The sequence below is a fragment of the Poecilia mexicana genome, unplaced genomic scaffold, assembly GCF_051168715.1.
Source record: "Poecilia mexicana isolate PSO_F unplaced genomic scaffold, ASM5116871v1 scaffold_3, whole genome shotgun sequence".
NCBI classification, from domain to species: Eukaryota; Metazoa; Chordata; class Actinopteri; order Cyprinodontiformes; family Poeciliidae; genus Poecilia; species Poecilia mexicana.
In genome coordinates, this window is record NW_028263372.1 from 8,610,174 (window position 1) to 8,637,318 (window position 27,145).

General features: G+C 38.2%; 2 protein-coding genes across 2 annotated transcripts in view; one reads left to right on the forward strand and one right to left on the reverse strand.

Moving 5' to 3' along the window:
• Positions 1-26,703, forward strand: part of cep89 (centrosomal protein 89) — a 44,498-nt gene extending 17,795 nt beyond the window's left edge. Inside the window, exons 17-18 of the mRNA XM_014983737.2 lie at positions 15,608-15,756; positions 25,614-26,703. Of these exons, the coding sequence (XP_014839223.2) occupies positions 15,608-15,756; positions 25,614-25,815 (351 nt within the window). The 3' untranslated portion in view covers positions 25,816-26,703. The remainder of the gene's footprint in view (positions 1-15,607; positions 15,757-25,613) is intronic.
• On the reverse strand, positions 1,813-15,651 carry LOC106915841 (E3 ubiquitin-protein ligase RNF182). The gene is made up of 2 exons (XM_014983742.2): positions 15,463-15,651; positions 1,813-2,732 (listed from the first exon to the last, which is right to left on the reverse strand). Exons 1-2 carry the CDS (start codon positions 15,524-15,526, stop codon positions 1,987-1,989), a joined length of 810 nt encoding a protein of 269 aa, XP_014839228.1. The 5' UTR covers positions 15,527-15,651; the 3' UTR covers positions 1,813-1,986.
• Positions 26,704-27,145: the final 442 nt, after the last annotated feature.

Consider the following 27,145-nt stretch of genomic DNA (forward strand, 5'->3'; position numbering starts at 1 on the left):
GGATGGAGTTTGTCATATTATTTGGCACAGTCTTGGCTCTGAACACACAAACGCTTTGTGCGTCTATGAAACCCGTACAATTCAAACCACCTTGTTTGTGAATAGCAGTGCAGCTCACATATCAGTATTATTATTAGAAAGTTAAACAGTTTTTAGCTTTCTTTGAGGTCCTGCTGGAAATATCAGACTTTTCTGCATCAGTCCACAATGTCTTGCATAAAAAATTTGACACGAACAACAACAAAAAAATAGACGGAGTTATTAAAAAAAAACACCTTTTGGAAAATCATTCAATCCTAAACATACAAATTGTAACTCCAGACTTGTATCTGATTGGAAAGTATATGATTTACATTAAATAAACTTATAGCTTATGTAGTCTTATAACTGTATGCAAACCTTAGAACTAGAAATGACCTGATATGAAAATTTGGGCCAATATCAATATCTGATATTAAAATTCCTGTTATGGCAATCACCGATATTTACCGATATTATAGATGTTTTCTTTAACCTTTATGAGATGACCACCATGATATTGCGTCTCAGCTTCAGTTAAACAAAATGAATAACATTGGCTAGTACCATTGTTGGAACAGATATAGCAGAACCATCGGGGGTTGGAATGTACCAATCATTTATATCATTTATACAAGATAAGTTTGGAAAATTAAACTTTTTCTGGTTGTGCTGCAGGGGAGTTACCGCATATGTAACTCCCCTTTTTCACAGGATTTGATTTCCTATACAAGTCTTCCTTATCTCACTTTTCTGCATAATAAGTAAATATGTTCTCTAATTTCAATGTATGTCTCATAAAAGGACTCATACTTCTTAAAGTTTTTCCACATTTTTCCAAGGTACGAAAACAAACCGCAATGTACTTCATTTGCATTTTATGTTATATAGACCAACATCAAGTTGACCATGTTTGTGCAGTGGAAGGAAAAAATACATGCTTATCAAAATCTTTTCAAAACTTTTTCTATTCACCCCCTCTGGCAATGGTTGTTGTTGGAATTAAAGCTGCAAGTGCTTTCCACATCAGGGCGCTTAATTTGTTTTACATATTCTACGTTGCAAAATAGCTCAAGCTAAGTCAGATTAGACATAGTGTGTCTGTGAGTCGATCATTTTAACAAATGGACATGCTTAAATTGATTCTATAATTGCAATTCTGACTGTAAGTTAAGTGTTCTCATCCTTCTAAAAGGTGAAACTGTGACCCAGTCTCAAGTCTTTTGTGGCCTCTTAGCGGGTTTTCTTTTAGGATTACACTGCATTTACTGTAACTTCGTCCTCATATCAACCATTGAACAATTTGCTGGTACCAAATGAGGAAAGGCATCCCCACAGCATGATGTTTCATGTTTGGTTAGTTTTTCTTCACTCATGATGTTTTGCATAACGGCCAGAAAGTTTAATGTTTGTTTCAATGAGGAATGTCCATCATGCCCTAATTTATCTTGGTATATTTTAGATTACATATATGTAACCTAAAATTACCCTAAGATATATTGAAGTTTGTTGAAGCATGACAAAATGAGACAAACTCAGTTAGTATCAATACTTTCGCAATGTATGGTTATGTAATTTCCTCCTAAATCTGCTTGTGTGAAATATCGAGTGCTTGCTCTAAAAGGCTGTAAGACCAGCTCATAGTCACAACACGGAACAACTCAGGCACATACACAGAGACGTACATCACAGGACTGTAGGTGTACTGCAGGCTCCAGTCGCAGACTGAGCTTGTCAGTGATTCTGTTCCTCTTGACCAAACTGATATTGAAGCAGTAGGCGTGAAGAAAGCAGAGCACATCACTAAAGATAGGTTTCTGTTTCTTTCTGCGTGGTCCTTTATATGCATGAGGACAGCTGCGTGCTAGGAGAGCTATTAAGCCCCATGAAGAGGATGATATCACCCTAGCTTTCTTACTTCTGGGGCTTACTTTATCCTTATCCCTCGGTTCACTGGTTTCCATACTCTCAGCCCCGGGCAAAGCAGTCACACATGCCCTGACACAGGCACTGACAAAACCCATACACTAGGCAAACTGTCAGACTCGATGGCACTAAGCTAACACATACGATTCCTAGAGTCACTCTCTGGATCACTAACAAATAGATTCCTAAGGGCAGCGAACCAAAGTATAAGAAACCAAGCAGCCACACCAGGATACGTGGGACGTGATTGCAGAGCTTCGAAAGCGCATCATGATCTGTGGGTCCGTTGGAACCGATTGACACAGAGTCCAGGCTCTGGTCGGCGTAAATATCCGAGCTGCCGTTGTGGCTCGGAGAGTGCTGCAAGTCCCTCTGAACCTCCATGATGGTGATGACCAGGCAGTTTGAGGAGTCATGGGACGGACTGGTGGAGGACAAATTCTTTGGCGTCAAGACCACCTCCCTCTTCTTGTCCAAACTGCAGAACTTTTCTCGTGTTGTCAGGTGGGACATGATGTTGACGTCATCAGGCAGGGCGGAGACCTGGTACTCAGTGATTTCAGTTTGGTGTCGGCAGAAGGGGCAGGGGACGCAGCCTGCTCCGTCGGTGACGTCCAGAATCTTAACGAGGCATCGAGAGCACACCCGATGTAGGCAGTCCAGGATCTTAGGCTTCCTGTTGTTGGCATTGTAGCGCTGGTAGCAGATTTTACACTCTAATTCCTCTAGGGGAGGACAGGGCGTCTCTGCTGAAGTAGTCGGAGGACTGCTCATCTTCAAGTCATGTTCTGGGGGACACATATGGGAACAGATTGAAAAGAGAGTATTAGATTTAGAAATGGTTATGTTTAGCTGAAAGGGGAGTCAGCGAGACGTAGGGGAACATACAGAAGCAAGAGGATGCTTTAGTTCCCAGCGTGAAAAGGTCAGGGGTTTGCCATCTTCTCTGACTGCTCTGACTGTGTGTACCTGCTGGTGATGAATGATTTATGGCCTGGGAATTAGATCAGGGTGTCATCCCTGTGCCCTTTGTGGCAAAGCAAAACCCAGTGGTGATATTGATCTGTGGGGAAAGGTGATAGAAGGTTTTACTTCTTTAACATTTTCTCTCAGTTCTTGACTGGACTACAGAGTTAAAGCAGTTGTTAGGTCATAGAGGTCTTTGCTTTATTTCCACTTCTTCTGCAAATTAATTTTGCCTTCATTTGAATATAAACTGTTTGAATATAGTTTATATATTCAATATAAATTATCACTATTCAACCAAATAGCTGCTTTACTTTGGATTGATCCGTCTTTGCTAGATTGAATATTGGATACAATTAGAAGCCATTTGGTTGTAGCTCTTTGAAGGACAACTGGTGCCCTATCATTTAAAAAGAGGTAAATCGTGATTCCATAGTAACAAAATGTTACTTGTTTGTAGTGATTTAAGATCTGCTGTTTTCTTGGGAACAGCTTCCTTCAAGGTCCACTTATCAAGTTTTATGTAACATGTAGTTCTTTCTAAGGAACAAGATTCAACCTTTTATCAGACTATTAAGGCCTGGGCTCTTAAGACTGTTATTATGGCATTTTAATACGGCAATATGTAGAGTTTAATCTTTAGGGATGCTTTGTACTTCAGCTGGTATCTATTGGCCTCCTTCCAGTTCGAGAACCTGAAAGTAAAAGAATACTACCAATATTGTTAGTTTATAATTAACAATATTATGGTAGATAAGATATGATAACAAGCATGATAATAAAACTTACATGTTGTTTAATCTTTGGGTTCCTGAAGACTACACTGTGTTTTGATAAAAATGAGATGAAAAGCTACTCAGTCAGTTTTGCATTAGTATTGTCCTGCTGATAATGACTTTCCAGAATAATTGAAAGTGATCTCATATAAAATTCATTTTCATTTTCCATTTGATTTGAAAAGCTTTCAATTTGGACACAAAACTTGTTACTTCAGTTCTGTCCTTCGAGTAGGTAAGAAAACAGTTCAAGTTTCACCTCCTACTAGCACTCAGATTCTTTTATCCATTAAGATACGGGAATATAAAAATAATGTCATGACTCACTCAAATAACCTTAAATTTATTTTTTTATTATTGCTTTAAAAGATCAGAAAAAGAAGGCTTTGTTAGTCCAAAGGATAAAAGTTTGAGATTAATTGTTGCAGCGCTGGTCAAAGACCCTCTGATGGGTCAGGGCTAGCTTATACTCGGCCTTCGATGTGCTCACAGACAGCTGAAGACAACACTGACTTGTAGTTTCTGTGTGCAAACTAAGTGGCCTGGGGGAGGCCGCAGCTGTCGGGACGTGCTTTGTTTATAATCCTGCTTCAGACGAAACTAACCCACCACCCTCCTCACCCCAACACACACATTTCTTAGCAGAATGTCACGATCAGTGCTCATCATTTCCAGTCGTAGCTGATTATTGGGCTGATTTATTGATGTATTATGAATATTTATGTCTGTTATGTCTATAGAGTTTATTTTAGTTACCGATTAATCTTTTGATTATTGTGACAATTAAGCTGATAGAAAATGTGGCACATTCTGCATTTTGCATTTAACCACTTAAGCCTTATTTATCCAATATTAGAGATGCATTAAAAGATGCAAATAAAACTGATAATTTAATTCATTTTTTAAATTAGAATATATATATATACATAACATAGCATTCTGTTAGTGTACGTTTGATCATTTGTAGCAAATGATCCATATGCAGCTAAAAAAAAAACACTTCTAGCATCAACATGTGACAAGTTCAGCCCTTTCTTTTAAGATCAATATAGTGCAGGATTGATCTGTTGAGCTTTTTTTTTTATTTTGATTAACTTGCTCATAATTGGATAGCAAAATGTGCTTAATATGAGACTTTATTTCAGAGAACTACTGCTCTGTGTGTAATGTTCTTTTAGCTAATGGCATTTTTTGAGTAAGTATGCTCTGGTTAATGATTAATCAATTACTAAATTAGTTGACAATCATTTCACTAATGAATTAATCCTGATTAACGCGATTAGTCGTTTCAGCCCTGTTGGTCTTTGTATGTTTTAAACTAAATTAACTCTCATATCCATATTTATCCCTTTGATGTATCTTTCTGGATTAAGTTAATCCAAAAACCATATGTTTAACCCTTTCTGAAGCTGTACATGCAATAAACTATGAGCATAAATCCATTACAACAACAAACTCAGCGATGTGCCAGTCATCTTAGGGTCTTTGCATTCTGCCATTCAGTTTGACAGCCATTGACTCACAGCCCAGATTGCCAGTCAGACTGTTTGTGTACTTGGTCTCCTGAGCCTGTTTTGAGGGCAACATAATATCATTTCAATTCAAGCACCAGTCACAGCTCCCAGACTTCAGTTTGCAAGAAATGTATACTTCTTGTATACTTCTTCTTGTTCTTCTTCTTCGTCTTCTTCGTCGTCTTCTTCTTCGTCTTCTTCGTCGTCTTCGTCTTCTTCTTTGTCTTCTTCATCTTCTTCTTCTTCAATTTGAGGAATTTATTATTAGTATCTCCAAAGTGTTGGTACGTACATCTTGTGTGTTTAGTACAATCAATTCTTCTTCTATTATTCATTTCCTAAAGGATGGTGCAGTACTTCTGTGCATTCTGCAATGTATTCTCCGAAAGTGGAAATCAGCAAGGGAAGTACAGTCTTTGTGGCTAATTAAAAATGAATTAGTAAAGGTTAACAGGGTTTGCCGGAACTGCTGAAAAGGGCTCTGATTTATCTTTTTGAAAGTGTTTGGTCCTGCATATTGCCTATTTTCTAACACCTATTTTAATGCAATAACCCGTCCTCTTCCAATCACGGAGAAGCAATGTAAAGAAAGGCTGTCATGCATTCATTCATAATCATAAAATATACACTGAATAGATGAAGGCTGGCAAAAGTCCAACAGGCTCCTCTTTGACTTGCTGACTGTTAAATATTTCAGCAACAGGTCTGTTGCGTTAAAAAGCCCCCTGAAACATGTCAGACAGAAGAAACTGCTTGTGCTGTCCCAAGGACAAAACTCAGGGCTCCTTATATCAAGGCAAATGTTGAACGGAAAAAAAACACGGTTCAGAGCTTCCTTCAGATGACATCATTTCTTATGCGTCTGGACTAATTTAGGGATCTAATTATTGTGACACACAGATCCACAAGGGCTTTCAGCCTCTGTAGCTGGCAGCGAAAAATATGGATGCTGCAAATACAAAGCGCTGAAAGAGATTTCCTTCACAGCACTCAGCAGCTGCTTTTCCATTACAAATATGCACAAAATGTTATGGATATTCCGCTAATGTGGAAAAAACACAATTTTGCAATTAAAATCATGTGAATACGTGTGTTCACACGACCCCTCGTTAAAAAGTCACCCTCTTACATTACATCCTCCTCATTAATCTCAGGAACTGCATTTACACTAACTCTGTTTCTATAGTTTTGTATCTAAGTGGATTATGGATCAAATCAGAGCCATGTTTCTATTTCATGTTTTGTAAAGCCAATAATGTTTGTATCCCCAGGTTTAATCTGGTATCAGGCTGTTTTTTTGGTTAGGAATACACATTAACAACACGTTTTTACATTAGCATACAAGAACTACATGAGCTAAAATACTAAATTAAACTCTGTGTTATTGTTTGGGATCAGACTGTAAAGTTAGAAAAGCAAAGCATGCACTAAAATGTGAGAAATTACAAAAATGTTGAAATTTTTTTGGAGTATGTATGTCTGCCCTGGGATTTTTTTCGAAGATGAAATTCTTCCAATTGCCTTTGTCTTGGTTGTCAGCCCTTCATCCACCAATCCCCAAGATACACACACATACACATCTTTTATCTGCCTCTTATCTGTGCCGATCGCTATGGAAAGTGTTGACCTTTGCTGTCAGAATATCCTCTTTGTGAATCACCTCAGAATTGATCAGAAGACGCTGATATTGCTGTTGTCAGAATATTCAAACTAATTGAGAGCCCAAACAGACGTCAACGTTATTAAAATCAATAACACATATAAAACGCAGTAGCTTTAAAGTGCAGGAAAATAAAACATTATAACAAATTATTACACAGTGTCAATGTCCCACCTAACTCAGTCACTGTTGACTTCTAGATACTGAATGAGGACGTATAAAAACTGGGAGATTTCCCAGTTTGTGCATAAAATGTTTCTTTTTTTATTTTATTTTTTTGTAGTTTTAGCATTCCATGTTTTATGGAAACACAACTGAATGTGTGTGCTGTTAGGCCAAAAGTGTCATGTCCTGGGATTTGATTATTGTTTTGTGTTCCTTTCCTTGATTAGGCCAGCATTCACTCCCTCAGTATTTATACACCTCTTCTCCTTCGAACTCCACTCATGACAAATCAGGTATTTTTAGTTTTTCCAGCGTGTCAGGATTATGCCTATCAATGCATATTTCATGAGCAGCCTAAGCAGCAATGCATGTGACCTATAACTGGGTATGTAGCTTCCTGCCAGCTGATGCAGGTGGGACAGGATGGCATAAGGCAGAGAGAAGGGGAAAAAACCCCAAAACAAAACAACCAGAACATGGATTGCTCTGATCTCAACATAAGGACTAGAGTTGTCAAGGGGAAAATATCTTTTTAAAAAGCTTTGCAGTCTGCAGAAGCTGATCTTTCTACAGTTTTAGAAACAGTTTTATTTCCTCTGCAGCTATTTAAAAGCCGTATGAGTTACCAGCTATGGAAGGAGCATCTTTATTCGCTTGCGTAAACACAGCCGCAACCAAGCTATCTACTGCTGAAGATTTTGTGACTAATTTATACAAAATCTAGAATAAAAAGCAGCCACATCAAAGTTTCAAACTCTTTTATGTCCTCATCAAAATGCAGCTCACAAGCGAAACGACTTATTGGTTGAACTGGCTGCTCACTGACAGAAAATAACTCTGTTCTGCAGCAAGGGATCATGATTCCATGCCAAGTAAAATATTTTTTGCTTCAGCAAAGTACAGATGATCATTTTAGGTGCAATAACATCAAATTCTAAAACTGGGGAATATGTTTTCGCCATGTTACACATCATATTTTAAAAAGCATCATCTCAGCAGGACTGTGTCCAGGCAGGACTTTGTGTGTTTGCTCTAATTGCATTTCACCCACAGTGCATAAACATGCTGCAGGTTAATTAGTGTGTGTAGGTTGACCTGAGCGGTGACCTCATGTAGATGCTTGTGACTCTCAGCTTTCCACTGGTCGCACAGCCGCTTTGCAAAACTATTTATACCGCTTGAACTTTTTCAACAGCTTTGTCATGTTAATAATACAAACTTTGTTGTATTTTATGGGTATTTTAAGTGATGGGCATGTGACAAATTAAATGTGATTCTGAAGCATTCTGAGCATGACAACATGGTTTTAAAAAATACTGAATGTGAGCAAAATGCAACAAGTGTAGGTCTTTTGTTGGGTTAGGTTGCAGAAAATGAAGGGAATCTTGCAGATTCCCTTTCAAGTTGATAGAAGTTTCCTATCAACTTTGCTGTTTTTCTATTTAAAAAAGAAGCTGCCTGCTTTATTCTGATACCTCTATTTTATTTTTTCTTTTACCTTTATTTAACCAGGAAAGTCCCACTGAGATTAAAAATCTCTTTTTCAACAATTCCAAGTAGATACACAATTAAAATGCCATACAAATAATGTTTAAAAACTGTCACAATTTGAAGAATTCCTCTCTAAAGTCTTAAAAATGCTCAATGAAATAAGTTCAACTAATTTTCTGTCTTTTTGCAACATGTTCCATGTAAACAGAGCTGAGTAAACAAATTCTCTTTTTATTCCCAATTCTGTTTGGGAAAGTGGGACACAGAGCAAGAAATGATCGCTTGAACACAAAAAACAACATCCAGTCCAACAAGCGGCATCGTGAATATCAAGAGAAAAAAAAAATCTGGACTTTATGTGAGGCAGCAAGAAGAACCATTGTTGGGAGAAAGCTGTAAGTTATGTTTACAGTTTGCCAGGAAGCATGTAGGAGACTGATATTGAACTTTTTGGAGCAAGTAACAATGTACCCACCCTAATCAAAGCATCTGTGTGATGAACCAGAGTGGTGGCAGTATTATGCTTCATTCCTGTTCAGCAGAAACAAGGGTCAGAGTTCATATGAAGATGGGTGGAGCTAAATACGGGGGCAATCTTAGAGGAAAACCTGTTGGAGACGACTAAAGACTTGACTTCCAGCAGGACAAAAACTCTAAACATTCAACCAGCGCTGATATAAAATCATTTAGATCAAACAATATTCATATGGTAGAATGGCCTAGTCAAAGTAAAGACCCAAATCAAATTGAGAATCTGTGGTAAGACCTGAAAACTGATGTTGACGTGCTCTGCATCGGCACATCCATCTGTATCACAGAACAAAATGGCAAAAACAGATTAATAGTTTTTTTTCTTTTATATCTCCCATAGTTTGTCAGATTTTAAGTATTTGTTTTTTTTATATATATGTCTGCCTTATTTTCATGTTCAGACCCTAAAAAGCCCCATTAAAATCCAATTATTACAAAGGAATCCATTTGCTCTGTCACTCTGTCTGCTTTCCAACACTTTACAAACCAGCTCAGTCAGTTGAAGTCCTGCGTTTCCTACCAGCTTCTTCCTCCTCCACGCAGTGAACTGGTCCCTCCTCTGTTTGATGCACTGAGACGGATGTTGCAGTCGCCTAATTAGAGCCGAAAAGGTTAATCTGTTTATACATGCGCGGACGGACGCTTTATAGCTTGTTGAATAGAGTTATTGCCTCAGGGGCTTTAAGTAGCATTTGATTTTGTGAATTAATGGAACGGATCAAGGGACATGATGTTGTTACTGAGATTGCGAGGTGTTAATTAAAATAACAGCAAGCTGGTCAGGTGGGAGGAGAGTGTTTACAATGCAGTGTTTGGCTCTGCTCTGCAGCGCGAGCGTGAAAGTTGCTGCCTGCAGCATGAGGCAGATACAACACTGGTGCTCATTCAGAGAAATGTAAATCCTTTTCAGAATGTTAGCACGCGCTAACATGACCCTTAATCTGATAGTTATTGGTCAGATTAAAAGCATGGCATATGAAGGTTTTTCTTTCAAAACAAGAGACTTGATTCCAATATTTTCAGGTAAAACAATTAGTTCACTTCTAGCTGGGATTTTTCAGAATCAAAGTCAAGACCAATAGCGAATCTCATTCTCAGCATTCTGTATTATGTCTGCTGCTGCACAGACATCTGACTGCTATCAGCCCCGCTGATCAGCTTCCAACAAGGTTTATTATAATCATGTGGAAGATATTAGTTCTTAAAATGTTAAGAGTCAGACATGGTTTAGTTATTTGTTATGAGCAGAGGTAGTTCTATTCTACATCTTATTGAATTTAGTTCAATTTAATGGATTAGGATATTGCACATTAATGGACGTTACTGCAATTCATGGTAGCATAAATATGTAGGAATTAGCATAATAGTTGCACCTCATTCTTTGTCCTAAGACAAGAAAGCAGAAAAAACAAAACAGCTCACTACTATTTTTGGCAGATTTAAAGTTTGCCTCAGCAGAAATCTCCCCTGAACGTATTCATTTAGACAAACATGAAGTAAGACCTCTGGAAGTTCGAGGCCAGAAATTTACAGAATATTATAAAGTTTTTATGACTTTTTATGAATCTCAAATTGTGTTTTTAAACATTTTTTTTCAGTCTACACTACAGTGCCTATAAAATATACTAATAATGTTTTTTGTTGTTGTTGCTTTTAGAAAGCAATCATGATCAACAAAAAGTGATAAAAAAAAACATTGTCAAAGAAAAAACTAATTTCTACAACTGGTTGACAAATACAGATATTGAACAAAAAATAAATGATTGCATAAATATTCACACCCTTAGAGTCAGCGTTTAGTAGATGTACATGTGGCTGCAATCACAGCACTGAGTGTGGAAAGATTCGATATTCACCGACTTTAAGGGGATGAATATTTTTGCATTTACTCAAAAAAACGCAAAACATCTTATTTCTAAAAGCAATTAATACCCTGATCTCTCACATGCACTGATTATATTATGGTATATGTGTACATATCTACCTAAATATATATATGATTGTAAATATCACCAATTTATGTTTAAATGGTGTATATTTATTGCATTGTTTGCACTATTTTTCGAGTTGGGTTTTAATCTCATTGTATACGTGTACAGTGACAAAAACAACAAATTCTAATTCTAATTTAATGTTCAATATCTACAGTGGCCATTGTTACAGAAATCAATTTTCAATTTTGTTGATCATGATTGATTTGTACAAGCAATAAATAATGGCACATCATCCAAGTATGCACATAATTTATGGTAAAGGTGATCAAACACAGTAATCAAATACAGATGGATCTTGTTTCTGTCCTTTGATTATGTGTAATGCTAACACATTGTAGGATGCTCCGAGGGTCTAATAAAGGATCTGAAAACTCCACGGTCCTTTGCATCATCAGAATTTCAGTGGATAAAACCGTTGTTAAAATCAGTAATTAGTATTCTCGTTGCCTTGTTGCGAAGGCGAGCGCCCCCTTGGGCTAAATCTGGCAGGGACAGCCGGATGTTTGGCAGCTTACAGAGCAGGCTAAATGTCACCGCGTCAGCTGGCCAGATGCTGGCGCCCTCACGCCTCCCCGTGCACCCCGAGACATTTGGATTCTCTGGCTGCAAGCTCTGGACCCAGACAGCACCATTTGCATTCATCGCTTGGCACAGGAGGGAATTAACAGGGAATAACTGCCTTGCAGAGGGACATTTAATAGTCAATGGTTTAATTTGTTCCTAGTTATTCTTTTCTTTTTGCTTTCATTCCATCCCACTTCAGATCCACCTCTGCTTGTCTTTGCTCTACGATGTTTCATTTTCTTATTTGGTCTTTGCATGTCTGCTTCACTCACCAGAGCATTTGTCCTGAATTTATGCAATCTCATCTTAGTCAAATCATGGCGATTTGTGTGGCAAAGCTTAACCTGGAGTAGGCTGACTGAAAATCACAGCTCGAAACTTATTGCTTGAAACTGTTGCACGCTGGCTTGCTAGCAGAAGGATAAACGTTGCGACAAAATGCAAATGTCAGCGAAACATCTGAACAGAATTAAAACCTGCCAGCCAGCGATGCACCAAGATTTGCAACTCGCACGGAAGGAGACATTTTGTGACAGGATGGAAAATGGAATAATCTGGTTTGTGTCAGTTTGTCACAACATTTCCACCGGAGTGAGGTGACACGTTATGGGGTAAAATGAGATGCTTCCTACCTGAAGAACTTGTAGAGAATTATGCTGTAGAGTAAATGGACAGTGTTTGGACATATATGTATATTTGTTTTTCTTCATTTCAACACAAAAAGGATTAGAAAAGCAAGCCATATTCTCTATGCAGTTATGCAGACTTTGTGTTTATATTGGTAGTTTTTATTTCTACTCATTTTTGATATGAAAAAAAATCTATCAGCAGTTTGTTAAAAATGTTTCATGGCCAACAATAATGCACCAACGCTTACAGCGATACGCATACTAATTGCCAATTCTTAAGCAGAAGACGTTAGGCTGTTTACATTTCAGTTTATCACAAAAAAGGGAAAAATTGTGATGTTTTCAGTCAATTTTAATTTGCTAAAAGAAAAGCCTGGTTCTTTCAGATTTATCTGGAGCCTTTCAAAAATATCCATAAGCCTCTATGTCCCTGTCAAATCACAAGCACAAACTTAAGTGTATTTTTTATCAGGGTCCGCCAACACAAACTAAAAAAATAATAATTGTGACGTGGAAGGAAAACGATACACGGTTTTTGAAAAACATTGTAAAAACCTGAAAAGTGTTGTGTGCAATTGGAGTTTTGCCTCCATATGCTGATACACCTAAATAAAATTCTTGGCAACAAGTTGTCTTCTGAAGTAAAAAGCTGGAGAAGCTGAGTACGTAGAGCAGTGTAGGTAGGTTTCTGCACAATGCATGGCTAGCTTTAGTTTGAGCTAAAAGTCACATCTGTCTCATTAAATGAAATATAATATCACAAGTCTGTCGGATGAGTAAATTCTATGTTTGCATGAAGGGAATGAGAGGAATACATTATGAAAGTATGTTTACCCTCAATATCAAGATATTCTGAGGAGAAGAACAATGCTAAGGTTGACTCAAAGAGAGTACATACATTTTAATTTGACAAAGGTTTCAGACATCAAGTTGTAACGTATTTCTACTGAATTTTTAACAATCTTAGTGGCTTTAATCCCATATCACCTCTTTATCTTATGAAACCCTTTATGATGCATTAAACAACTAATCTCAACAAATAAGATGACAGGCATAGAGAGTCTGGTATTTATAACTAGCTAATGTCTACAGCAGTCCAGATAGCTATTCATGGTGTACAGTGATATTAGGAAGATGAACATGAATGAGTATCTTCAAGGTCTGTTTTATACCTTTCTCAGTGCTGCTACACTTGCTATAGAGTTCACCTGTGTGTAATTTATTGTAGGTATAAACGAAAGCCAGAGAATCCCACTGAACTAACAGAACAACTTTCGATCAGTCAAATCCAAATTGATGTAGATTTTAGACAGACTGGCAGGTTATGATTATGATTGTCGTCTGTTTCAGTGAAACGGGTGAGAAAGTTTCACTGAAACTTTGACGAGAGTCGAGACCAAGCAACACAGCAGGTCAGGAGTAAAGTTATGGAGAAGTTTTAAAACAGGCTTAGGTTATAGAACAATATCCAGGTTGTAAGCCTGTTCAATAGCTCAGAGTCATCCATCACCTGGAAATGGAAAGAGTATGGCAGAACTACAAAGAAAAAAAGGTACTGGAGAAATAAAGCAAGAAGAAGTCACTTTGGAGTGAACAACAAGGTGTGGACCAATGCAGCAGTTTTGTCTGCTTGTAAAATGTTATGTGGGATGGAGAGCTAACACTAAGCATCATTCTTTGAAACATAGAAGCGGAAGCATCATGCTGTGGGCCTGCATTCTTTACTAGGGAACAGAGGAAGTCGGTCAGAGATTTGAAGATTAGTGGAGCTAAACATAACTGAACCATGGGAGAAAACAGACGCAGCTCCTAAACATACAGCCAGAGTTCACATGTTGGAATGGCCCAGTCAAAGTTCAGACCTAAAAATGACCACTCACATATATTTTTTCTGTGTAACCTCAGCTAATTTCCAAAGAAGCATTGGCAAAAAGTTCAGACTTAGAAATTCCAGATTGCAGCGAAAGGTGGTTTCAGCAAATTATTCTTTCAGATAGGGTGAACAAAAATGCACACCACACTTTTCAGATTTCCCTACTCTAATCTTATTTGGACTATGTATTGTATTCTTTTATTTCAAATTCAACATGATTTATTTTAGTCAGTGACAAAAAAAGAAAAAAACAAAAACTGAAAGTTTGAGGTTGTAGAGTAGAGAAATGAGAAAAAAGGAGCATTTATATATATTTCAAGATGATTTAAAAGCACGCTTAAAAGAGAGTATTTTTTGTGGTATGATGCCACACAATAGCTTTATAAATCAGGAATACTGCCCAAATGGGAAAAACAAAACAAAGCATCCTCTCCAATTTCTCAAAGGGGACAGCTTGTTATAAACCCCAGCAGTTTATGGTTTACTGTCACCGCTTCGAAGAAGCCTGAACAGAAAGAGTGCAGCACTGAAATTAAAGGAGCAGCAACAAGTTTCTCTTTCTTTTTTTTCCGCCCTCGAGAGAAAAACACTGTAAGATTAATATAATAAGTTCAACTTGTTTACTTTGCTCCCCTGTCTTTTCTCGGTCTTTGTGCAAACAACAGACAGGAGCATTCAGGGGTGAAATTTGCTCGTGGCAAATGCTCGAATTATTACATCAGAGCGCTTCTCTCTCATCTTTCTTTACTGCCTCTGGTTTACGATAGAGCGATTATGCAGTTTTGGAAGCACAATCAATGTCAGTTGGCAAATTTAAATTCATATTAATTAAATTCATATTAATACGAAAAAGCTCTTCATGTTGCTGCTTTTGTGCAAAAGTGTCACAATCATCATTGGAAATTTTTCAAATTCAGACATTATGTGCAGACGTGGAGGAATGTTTATTTTATGCTTTAACTAGGAGATGGTGTGACACACATGCACACACACATACACAAAAATATAAAATATTTTTCAGCTCTTGTCCCTTTTTCTTATTTCAGTGTTTTTCATTAGTGGAGCTTCTTATTCCACTTGTATGAGTGTGTGCTGCACTACCAGCAACAGTTCAGAACTGTCAGCAGCAAAACAGCTTCTAATCTGTACACACAGCCGCCTTTAATCTGAACCTACCAGCTAAATGCTGCCTAACACACACATCCAGATACACACACACACACTTCAGACAAAAAGAACATGCAGGAAAAGTCCCAGTGTTTCTCACAACAACAACATGTCGCATGGGGGGCGGACGGGGAATCTACAGATTGCAGTTTGTGCTTGCGTGCGTGTGTGTTGCTGTTACTCCTCACCTTGTCCCAGTGTATGTGACACCCCCTCCTCCACTCCACTTGTCTCTGCTGCGCTGTCCTTCATCTAAGTCCACCTTCTTCATAGCAACACTCCTCATATCATTCCTTTTTGCATGTGTGTGTGTGCGCGCGTGTGCGTGTGCAGGTATACCGGAGGCAGGCGTCAACCAGGCTGGCAGCGTTGGAGGAGGCTGCGGAGGGGAGGACGGCTTCTTACAAGAGGGAGATCCTTCACCTGCAGAAGCTGCTGAGAGAAAGACAGGAGGCTGAGGAAAAACTGCTGCAGTCCAAACGGTAGGAGGGGGGGCGAGAAGAGAAGAGAGAGAGGGAGAGAGGAGGACGGGGGAGGATAGTGAGATAATGTATGAATGAGAGGAGGGGATACGATGAGATGAAAGACAACTGTGTGTGTAGAAAGAAAAAGGTGTAAGAAAACAACATTGACTCAGTTTTGCAATCTTATAGTCTGATTTGGCTTATTAAAGCTGCATTATACAGCTTTTGTAAAGAATATGCTTTTACATATATGTTAAAAGTTGACAATTTGTTATGAGACACATTATCTGTGAAAAGATCAATCTCCTCCACCTGCTCCCTGAGCTACTGTCGCTGTCTGAAGAAATGAACCACTCCCAATCAAAAACGGCCAAGCGGATCCAGGAGGAGGGTCCTAGCGCTGTCAGTCATCTTCATGCACTCACTGCTAACTGTGCTAATGGCAGACAAACAACTTACAGTTACAGGAAAACTGTTTATCTGCCGTAAGAAACAGCTTAGCAAGATAAATAAGCTTGTTTTAAGTCAATAATTAAAATTTTAAAATAATTTTAAAAAGTACTAGTTCCACTGACAGACTTTGTCACATGTAAAAAAAATCTTCTTTTTCTGTTTTAAGGGGAAAATAAAATCTGCAGTATTGTTTATTTAGAACAAACATATTTCTCTTGCTGAATTTTTACGTTTTTTTGTCTTAATTCAAGTGTACTAAAATATTTACACCAGAAACTAGACAAGAATTCATGGACAAAAAAATTGTGTTTTTGCAGTGTGTTAAACATTTTGGGGTTACGTTCCAGAAAGTGAAAAAGAAATCTTATATAGGGAGGGACTATATGCAGCAGCAGAAATATAATGATTATATACAATTCAATGGAGAGACGTTGGAGACAAAATGACCCACAGGAGGAGGAAGGATTATTCTCACCACGCTGACGGCTTTTTGTTTTTCTTTTTCTCGCAAGTGTCTTTCAAAAATCATCTCCAGAAAGGAGAGTGAAACCCCAGAGACTTCCCCATCACATGTTGAATCCTGCTTTCAGGTTCACTGCTGTTGCCACACCAAAATGTGATGCAGCGTGTCAGGAAGTTTCTCAATAGCATCATGATAAAAAGCAGTGAAGTTGCTGCGGCGTTATTATGGGATGCCACCAGGGACATTAGCATCCCGCAAGCTATGACAAGCATCAGTCTGCCGAGCGAAGTGCAGGAACTTCAGGTGAGATTCTTGGGCATCTTCGCAAATCGGGGCCCTTGGGGAAGTTACCCCCAAACTGGAGCAGTGGCTACAACAGATCCCAGGAATAACATCAGACATCTCAGTCCAGAAATGTGCAGTTCTAGGCACAGCTAAGATACTGCGCAGAACCCTCAAGCATATAAAATCATATTTATTTTGGTCAGTATCGATAACAATGCCATTTAAAATAATTGTTCTACAAGTTTGGAAAGACAGGGCATCTCATTGCAACTTGAAGAACCGTGAACTGCTTTCAACATAACAGTTTCCTGTTATCTTTCTGTTTATTTTCTTTAATGTAGGATGTTATATAACACATAAAGGTCAAATAAATTCTGGGACATAGTGTTCTTCAACTGTTCCTCAATAGAAAAGCAAAGTGATATTAAAATGTAAAATATACTGAAGCACAAATCAACCTGAATTACAAAATAAAGGAACTAGATATAAATTAAAAAGGATTAAGTAAGAAAATTATGAATTGTCTCGACTTATTATAAACAAGACACAAAACAAATGTGCTCATATTTTAGTGCAGCTAGAGTAGGATTTCATAGATTCCAATAAAATTAGACAGAATATGTACAATAAATGTCACTTTGCATATCAATTCACAGTTTTAATTCCGGTTGTTGCTCAGGGGGGCAGACACGACCGCAAAGCAAATCTTTCATATTATTTGTTTTCTTGTGAAATGTCAAAAGTAATAACATAAAGAATCATTTTTCAGCTTTGCATTGTTTTTCTGTTTTGATATTGACTCTGAAGGATAAACTTAATTAATTATACAGCCCTGATGACTGGATAGGTGGATGTGGTAAGACATCCCAGCAAAGGTGCAGCAAATGATGCTCAAATCTTAATATACCACCGTGTTCACAGACAGGTTTCGGCTTCATCTGGATTATATATTGTCTTTTCTCCAAATATGACTTCCTCAGCACTTTGGAGTGACATGTGGCCAATAAAAGGAGCAGCAATGGTCTTTGTGGCGAGCATTAGCTTTAATATTGCTATTTTTCAGCCATAAATAAAGAACAGATTTGTTTCTTCCAAATAAATCTTAAATACTACATCATTGAACGGAAGGGTTTGAAAATGAGTCTGTTAATTAAACCTGCATCGTCAGTACTATTTTATTGAATTTTCTTGCTTTTTTTTTTTTTTTAAGCCAATTGGTGAAACTGGCTAAATATAGCACCTTTCTAATAATCAGGTTGCTACATTAAAAAAAAAAAAAAACTCTCAACGCTTCCCCCCTCTCTCTCTCTCCCACCGTGGGTCGGTCTGTTTTTAGATCCGTCTCCGGGCCTGATGCCCGCTGCTATCAAATGAAAGCAAGCTAATCAAATTGTGAAGAGTCGGCCCTGTTCTGCCTGGAGGGCATCTTAATGACGAATCACACACATTATCAGACACATCTCTAACCAGAGCGCCTTTACCCGATCTCAGGAAGGTCGTTCGTTCTTTTAATTCAGCCTCGCTTGCTTTGTAATTTATGAAGTAAAGTTGTACTATTGACGCTATTCATCGGATGGAAAAGGCAGCTGTGTTTTAGTAAACACACAGGACGAGATCCTATCACTTGTGATTAAGCCTCTCTTATCACTGGCTGCCAGTCAGTTTGGTAATCGATTTGTAAGATCGCTATGATCACCCATGTGCTCTGCATGGTTTGTTTCTGACACGCATGGCTGAATAGTTGACCCTTTCAGGATAAATCCGACTAATCAGGGATAAATAATATTAATTCCTTCTTTTTGTATGGGAGGCTTAAACCTCAATGCAATAAATGCAATAAACCAAAATGTACGTTAGAGACAGATGTTTGTTTCTTTCCACATTAAGTTGCTTCCCATCCAGTCCACTTCCCATCTTCTCAGTTTTACATAACAAGATAAAATAAAAAGGTCAGTGGCTCTCGTATACCTTATTAATCTTTCAGACTAATGACTATTATTGAAATTTGTTAACATATGTTTGATGAGAACTTGGCTAAAATGAAAGAGCAGTGTGAAAAACTAACAAAGTCCTATGATTTTTGGTTGATTCAATTTTATTACAGGGGCATTGTGTAAATCAACTTTTTGCTTTGGCAGCAACAGATTTATTAACTCGCTTATAAATTTTACAAATCAGTAAACCGAACAGGCTAACTAATTAAGAGGATTTTGCTCAGTGTTTTTTGGCCAATAAAACCGAGGGAAATGGAGCGTCCTATTTCTTTTTCATTGTTTTTCTACATGCGTTGTGCACTTTTCAGAGGTGTGCACCTAAGCTTGTTTGCTGTGGTTAAATTCCTATAACCACCGACTCATTAGAACGGATTGAGAGCAGATTCTGATTATAATTTAGAGCTTCCTCCTTGGCTCTGAAATTTTGCTGAGTTTTTGACACGTTTCTAATCAGAAGCGCCTCATTAAACTGAGCTCAAGGTTTTACAGCCGAAAATCCCTTTAATGACATTGAGTGACGCCAACTGTCTCAAAATATATCTTATTAGGAAAAATGTTCCATTTTTGGCTCATTCGTGCGATCAGAGCAGAGTTGAACCTTGCCTCAGAGAATGGTCACCCTAATTATAATCTTTCTGATAGCCATCCCCTGACGCACAGTCCAGCCTTGCCAAGTTATTGGAACCATACACCGGGGCCAAAATGTTACCAAAAAATCCTGTTTGTAGATGGTGTTTTTTTTTTTTTTTTTTTTTTTTTTGAGAAAACAAGTTTGCTTTGTTCTCAGGAAGGGCATTTGGAGTGAAACTTTTCATCGTCTCCCTTCAGAAGAATCTTTCTGCGAGTCAGTCTACGTTCCCTCTCATCCTCTGCTTTATATTCCGCCTGTGGTGGAGCCGCAGAGATGCTGATTGGTTGTGATTGCTGCCTGCCAGCTGAGTTCTGCGTAGCCTCCGGGGAACCGCCACTGCCCGAGACTTCACGGAGCTCTGGAGGTGGCAATTGAGCTTTCAGAGCTTTTTTTGCCCTCCTCAAAACATAGTCTGCTCTTCCCACTGCTATCTAGCCGCTCAACACAGAAAGACTTGCTTCATATAAACAAATAGCAACCTCCAAATCAACAACCAAAGCTGGTAATTTGCTTATAAATTCCCCCATTTTCATTTAATTTACTTTCAGCAGCCAACAAACTGAGACCCTGATAATATAAGCTGTTGTCAGTAAGTTTAGAATCTGATTAAAATGCAACAGGGTTTCGAAGTACTGAAGTCAGTGGATGGTTAGTATTGATTAGCCACTTCTTTAGAATAGCTTTGGTCTAAGTTCCAAGTAAATTACTACTTAAAAGATGTATTGTGGCAAATAATTAGCTTTCACTTATTAAAGGGAAAGTGTTATGTACTTTCTACTTTGCCTTCAGTTATTTAAAAAAATGCTATATTTATCAAATATAACTTACAAGAAATTTTATTTTTTGGTTTAACGACTGGAAATTGGGCCTCTGTCTCTTTAAAAACTCCTGCTCTTTCTGAAACTCCACCTTCAGGAAGTTATCACAGCATCGCTCCTCTATTAATCCTTTAACGGGGTTTTTGCCAGCGTTGCACTGAGAAGAAGCTTCCATTATGAGCTCAGCAGATGTGCAGTTCTACCAGGTGTTTGCTAATTGCCGATGGCTAGTCTGAAGGAGCCGAGTGGGAAAGTCGTGACGGAAGCTCTGAAGCTTGGAAACTGCAGCTCAGAGGAGAGGCTGCGTCTGAAAGGTGGCGCCAGGTCCATCCAGGCGTTTTGCACAGCTGAATGGTTGCCATGGGAGACTAAAGAATTTCTCAAACATTCATGAGAGAATCAAGGCAACACTCCAGGAATGTTTTTGATGTATAACAGCGTAATATGATGTAAAACTCAAAAATGTTGCTTTTACATAATACTGCCCATTTACAACAATGATTTTTAAGCTAATATTAATAGTATTCTGTCAATTCTGTTAAAGCATGGGGTTGAAACAGCCCTTCCTTCTGCTGTTGAGCACCTCAAAGTGCTGACAGTCATTTATGTTAATGTGTAAAGCCGAGCCTCATGCTAAAAATTAATAAAACTCAAGAGCACAAATGATCATGCTGCAGAAGTTTTCTTTTCCTTCAGACTCCCTCATTTGATCAGGGCCTACCCCATCCATCAGAACCATTTTTCTCTCAAATCATTCTGGGTCCTCTACGAACCCGAGGCAGTTGTCAAGGACTGTATTTCGCTTGCCTTCGCAATAACCTGCCAGTTAGAGAGACGTGAAAGAGACGGCTGAAACAGACAGAGATGGGTGGCGGTTTTTGTAGCAGTCGTTGTAAAAGATCCCCGTTTGTTATCTTACAGTCGTAGCAGCCTGTGGCGTTTGTAGTTTTAAGCCCGTAGTGAGTGAGAACCTGAACTGACATACAGAAGTAGTGCTTTGCTAACAGCAGCCTTCAGCTCATACAGAGAATTTCTAATCATGTTGTACCCCTGAACCCAGCACTGAGATGTTTCTTCTGCATCCAACAGACATAAAGCTCTTAACTTTATTATTCTTGTAATACTCATAAAACACACACTAGATCCAGGGGTTGAAGGCTAGTTCAAACACTCAACGCTCTGTCCTGCATTAATAATGTATTTTCCCTTTTATTCAAAAGCAACAAGGCCTTATCAAATGTAGAGATACATTAAAATATGCATTCTGTCCTGATGATGAGGCTCCGTTATATTAAAAGTTCCTTATGAAAATTACCCATAAGCATGTGTTATATATACTTTACATTAAACCCACATTTCTGGTTTCAAATGTTTTTGTTTTGTGTTTTTATTGGTCTGAAGTAATATTCTAATCTTAAATATCTTTACATTAGCTGAAAGTAGAAAACTATCATAATTTGCAATATAAAGACTTGAAAATATGAACACAAGCATGTTATTAACCTAGATTCAAATTGAGGATTGAGTGACTGAAATGAATGAACTTTTTGGTAAAATTCTGATTTATTGAATTGACCATATGAAATGGCTGCAGTGCAGATATCTAAAGATGCAATAGTACTCAGTGGTACGTAAGCCACACAGTGACTGGCAAATCTTTTAATATCCTTTTTTTGTGATAGATCAACAAAAAATACTTTCAAATGTGCAATTTTTAAGTAAAGAATCTGTTTTCCAAAGATTCTTTATCTGAACATGTACAATAATATACTTTCCCCCTAACTCCCACTTATACTGTTGGGATGTTGTGTTCAGAGTGTTCATGTTGGTCCACTTTTTACAACAATGCATTTCTTTATGTTGAACTATTTCACAAAATCCCAACAAAATACATTGAAGTTTGTTGTTGTAACATGACAGGATGTGAAAAACCTCAAAGGTCTCATTTTTTTTCTCAGTAGAACGCTTTTGTAAAGCACCATGTATGTGTAATGCAGCAAAATACATTTTAGTGGGTCTGTGGTCACTGCAATCAAGCCAGTCTTCAGTAAGAGTTTCTCTCCATCACAGGCTCATTAATCTTTTTTCCTGTATGCTGAAGCAGCAGTGAATGCGGTTGCCATTGGTAACTGTTTGGATTGGATGTAATTAGCAGGGAATATGTGGTGGTTGTCGCTCTGAGATGACAAGGGACAAAGTTTTTTTTTTTTTGTTCACATTGAGACATCAATAATTGAAAGAACAGTTTCTTTTTTTCTTCACAATCTAGTTGATGTTCTTCAGATAGACTAGCAGTCACTCTAAAGTTCAAGTTCAATGAATATATATATATATATATATATATATATATATATATATATATATATTTTATTTATTTATTTATTTTTTTCTGATTTTCACATGGGCTTCTCAAGTTCTGCAACCTTTTTGGTGTCGTGATCCGTAGTTTCCTGTGTTTATTTTTGAGTTTTTTCTGTGTTTATTGTGATGCTGTCCCCTGTGAGTCTCTGTCTCTGAGTCTTCCCCGTTGATTGATCCCAGCTGTGTCCTGTTCCTGTGATTACCCTTCCAGAGTTTTTAGTCCCACCTGTTGTCTGTGTTCCTCGTCAGATCCTCCTCTAACGTCGCTTGTCAATCAGTTCCCCTCAGTTGAACTGTGTAGTCCAGAGGCTGTTCGTTTCTGTGTTTAGTCCATATGTCAGTTGCTACCAGTATTAGCTATGTGCTTGTTTGCTGCTGTGGTGCCTGAGCCAGGACTGTGTTCGTCTCTTCATTAAACTCATCACCTTTATCTGGGTCTCCGCGTTTATTCCCACCACCATCAACCCCACACTCATGACATTTGGCTAGGATCTGGTTATTAAAAGTAATTTTAAACACATGAAATATCAAAATAATTTTACACCATCTCTTTTTTTGCCATCTGTGACGGCCTCTAGTCCAAAATGCCTGACACAGGTGCTTTACATAAACATGTATCAATGTAAATCTTGAATAATTAGTTTGATAAAACACTGAACCACCACAGATCATGAATTATATTGCTCGACAAATACAAAATAACCAAAATTGCCACTAATTATGTTTTCATTTACTTTATTTGCAGAAGGGCAACATTGTGCATTAATAAACATTTTGAACAACACAAATGTAAATGCACCAATTTACAACCAAGGCTGATTTCCATTGTCTGTGTCCCTAACAGATGGTGCAGCCTAAATTATTGAAAATTATAGTAGTAAAAACCAACAAGGGAAGAATGCATCAAGATTAATTTACAATGCCATTAAATATGCCATATAAATATGTGTGGTTCATATATGTTTGACAGGATCACCTCATGTGGCCAAAGCATTAATGTTCTCATCACTGCCTTCCAGATAATTATTTACTTTGGGATTAAAAAGCGTTTGACCTCTTACAGATTTCTTCAACAACAGTCCAGGAAATCCCAAAAATAAAAAAACAAGAACAATTTTTAGCACTGTTATCTGAAACTATTAAAGTGTCATTATTTAGAGCAGTGTTTCTCAACCCTGGTCCTCACCGGCTCCCTGTCCTGCATGTTTTAGGTATTTTCCTTCTGCCACACACCTGAATTGTATCTCTGGGTGATTAACAGGCTTCTGCAGTACTTGATGGTCATGCAATCATTTGAATCAGCTGTTCTGGAATAGAGGCCCATCTAAAACATGCAGAGCAGGGGGGCAGTGAGGACCAGGGTTGAGAAACACTGATTTAGAGTAAAACACATCCTGTACCAACACAAACTGAAAGGCCACTCAGTGAGGAGGAAGCCATTACTCTAAAGCCAGATTTACAAATGCACACATGGACACAGACCTTTGTTTTTGGAGAGATGTCCTGTGGTCCATCCTAACTGTGAAGTATGATGCTACAGGAGGAACTGTTACACTCCATAAAATAAAATAAAAAGACCATTGAAGAAACATCTAAAGACATAAGTCAGGAAGTCGAAGCTTGAGTTCTGATTGATCTTCCAAATGGACAATGACCGTCAACGTACAGCCAAAGAAGTTAAAAAGTGACTTAAGAACATCACAATAATGCACCTTTCCCCTAACTCCCATTTACACTGTTGGGACCAAAGTCAACGTTTAGGTGTGGCTATCACAAAGCCCTGATTGCAACCAATATTGAATTGTACGTAGATCTGAAAAGGTCTCGGTTCCACCATTTCTATCAGGAGGAATGGACCGGAAATCCAGCAAACTATTGTGAGAAACTAGGGGAGGAAAACCAAAGTCATTCAGTTCAAAGACAGTGCTACCAAATACAGAAGAAATGTATGTAAACTTCTAATTTTGAAGACATTGATAATAAATCTCTAAAGGGATTATCTTCCTCGTAACTGTGACATTTAGAAAATAGAAATAATGTTGGTAATTAGAAACATAAATGCTGTTTTACAGCAGAAAATCCAGACGGACAACGCCTGACTGTCAGTTCGTGGCCTTATGTTCAAACGTAAACAGTCTGAACCAGACAAGTAGTTTCAACTTAGAATGGCCTTAAAAATGTTTTGGAGAGGTTTAGTCAAGAGCAAAACCTCCTTCTCGCTGACAAGCAGTGGCCTTAGAAGCTATCCGTTGTGGTGGAAGTACAAGATCTCTGCAAAGAAAAGCGGATCAAACTTCCTCCACAGTAATGTAAAAACCTGCTTAATCGTAATTGTCAATAGTTTTGTCAGATAGTTTTGGATATTGCATAGCTTTTCTCTGTCTGATATTAACATTTGTTTGATGATTTACAACATTTTAGAAAGACAAAAAAGGAAAAACAAAATCTGTAATAAGGTAGATACTGTCTCGGTACTTTGGTACCGTTTAGAAAACCGAGCAGCACTGTCTCCTTACAGCCATAAACTGCTGAAACCCATGTGCCGCAAATTTCTGTACGAATACCTGGCTTTCCGCCACAGTGTCACAATTGCCTTGACAGTTACGCCAGTCTCACTGTGGAAATCAGCAGACACCCTCCGGCTCGCTCAAAGGCCAATAAGCAACAGCCGAAGAAATCTTCAAATTTATTTCAAGACAATTTCACACATCCACTGCATGCTAGGCTCCCTCCAGACCCCCTGCAGAGATTCTCCAGCAGCTCCCTGAGTGAAAGCCACAGCAGATTACTCTGTGAGTGAAGCAAAGTGACTGATCGAGTTGATTTCCTTACTTTTTTTTTTTTTTTTTTTTTACCATTTCTCCTTTTAGGGACGTAGAGGAGGAGTTGGAGGTGGTGTGGCAGGCAGCAGCATGGGAGAACCAGCAGATGAGGGAGACGTTGTTGGACACGAAGCTGAGTGGGGAGCTGTCGGCCTGGGCGCTTTCCCCTGACTTCCCTGCTCAGACTTCAGAGGAGGCGAGCAAATCCTCCCTGCTCCAGCAGAAGCACGGGCTGGATTTCTATTGCTGAAGACCCAGAGACTAAAGCCGGCGGCGTCAGAACATCAGAGAATGATATTGGCATCTGGGTCACGCTTTCTTTTGTTTTTGTTTTTTTTGTTTGTTTTTTTGTAAAACAAAAGCACAAACAATCAGTAAAATTAGGAAGAAATTTACCTTGAAGGCAATCCGTTGGCCTTGGAAAGCACTTTACTGCACTTTTTATTTTTACATTTAACATAGTATTTTACTTGATTTTAACATATTTGTTGTTGTTTTTTTCTTTCATAAAATGTGCCAGGAACAATTGGGCAAGTCAGCTGAAGAGTTAAATGGAAAGGTGAAATTTGACTGAAATGTGCTGAATTCAAAAGGCAGTGGTGCCATCTGCTGGACACGACTTGTCAATGACTCCATTACAGTCCTGACGGTCCTGCCAGAGAGCAGGACAGTGACCAGGGTGTGTGGGCGTAAATCAGGGGTGTCCAAGGTCGGTCCTCAAGGGCCGGCATCCTGCATGTTTTAGTTCTCTCCCTGGTGGTCGTAACAACCTCCTCAGCAAGTCAGTGTTCTTAGTCCCTCTAATGAACCATCATTTGATACAGGTGTGCTAAACCAGGGAGCGAATAAAACATGCAGGATGCCGGCCCTCGAGGACCAACTTTGGGGACCACTAGTGTAAATAAATACACCCATCATCTGTACACTGAATTAAAAGAAATAAGATCAATAATGTAAAACTCATTCAAATTTAAATTTACTTGAAGGAGATTAAAAATGTATGTCAAGTGAGTTTTGTCTGATAGGTACAAAGAACATATTTTAGGCATATTTAAGAATGTTTATATATTTGTACATCCTTGACCTGTAATTTTAAGCCTGACTTTTATGTTTGTAAATAATAAAGCAGCAATTCACATCTGGGAGCCTAATTTTATTTTTTGTTTTTTTTTAAACCACAAGGTAGCATTATGGGAGTTGGACTAAAACACAGATGGTCACAATTTCTGATAGGTGTTATCAGAAAATATAACATAAAACAAAATTATGTATTTAGACTTAAATATAGTCTATGTGACTTTATGCTGTGAAGTAGTGAGAAGGAACACTAAAATATGGTATGTGACCGTAAGGCAGGGGTGTCCAAAGTTGGTCCTCAAGGCCCGGCATCCTGCATGTTTTAGTTCTTTCCCTGGTTTTACGCACCTGGACCAAATGATGGCTCATTAGAGGCCTAAGAGGAACATTGACAACGTTGTTACTACCACCAGGGAGAGAACTAAAATAGGCCAATAGCATTAACTTCGAACTTATGTAAAATAATAGATTAGTGTATTATTTAAATAAAAAGGGATATATTT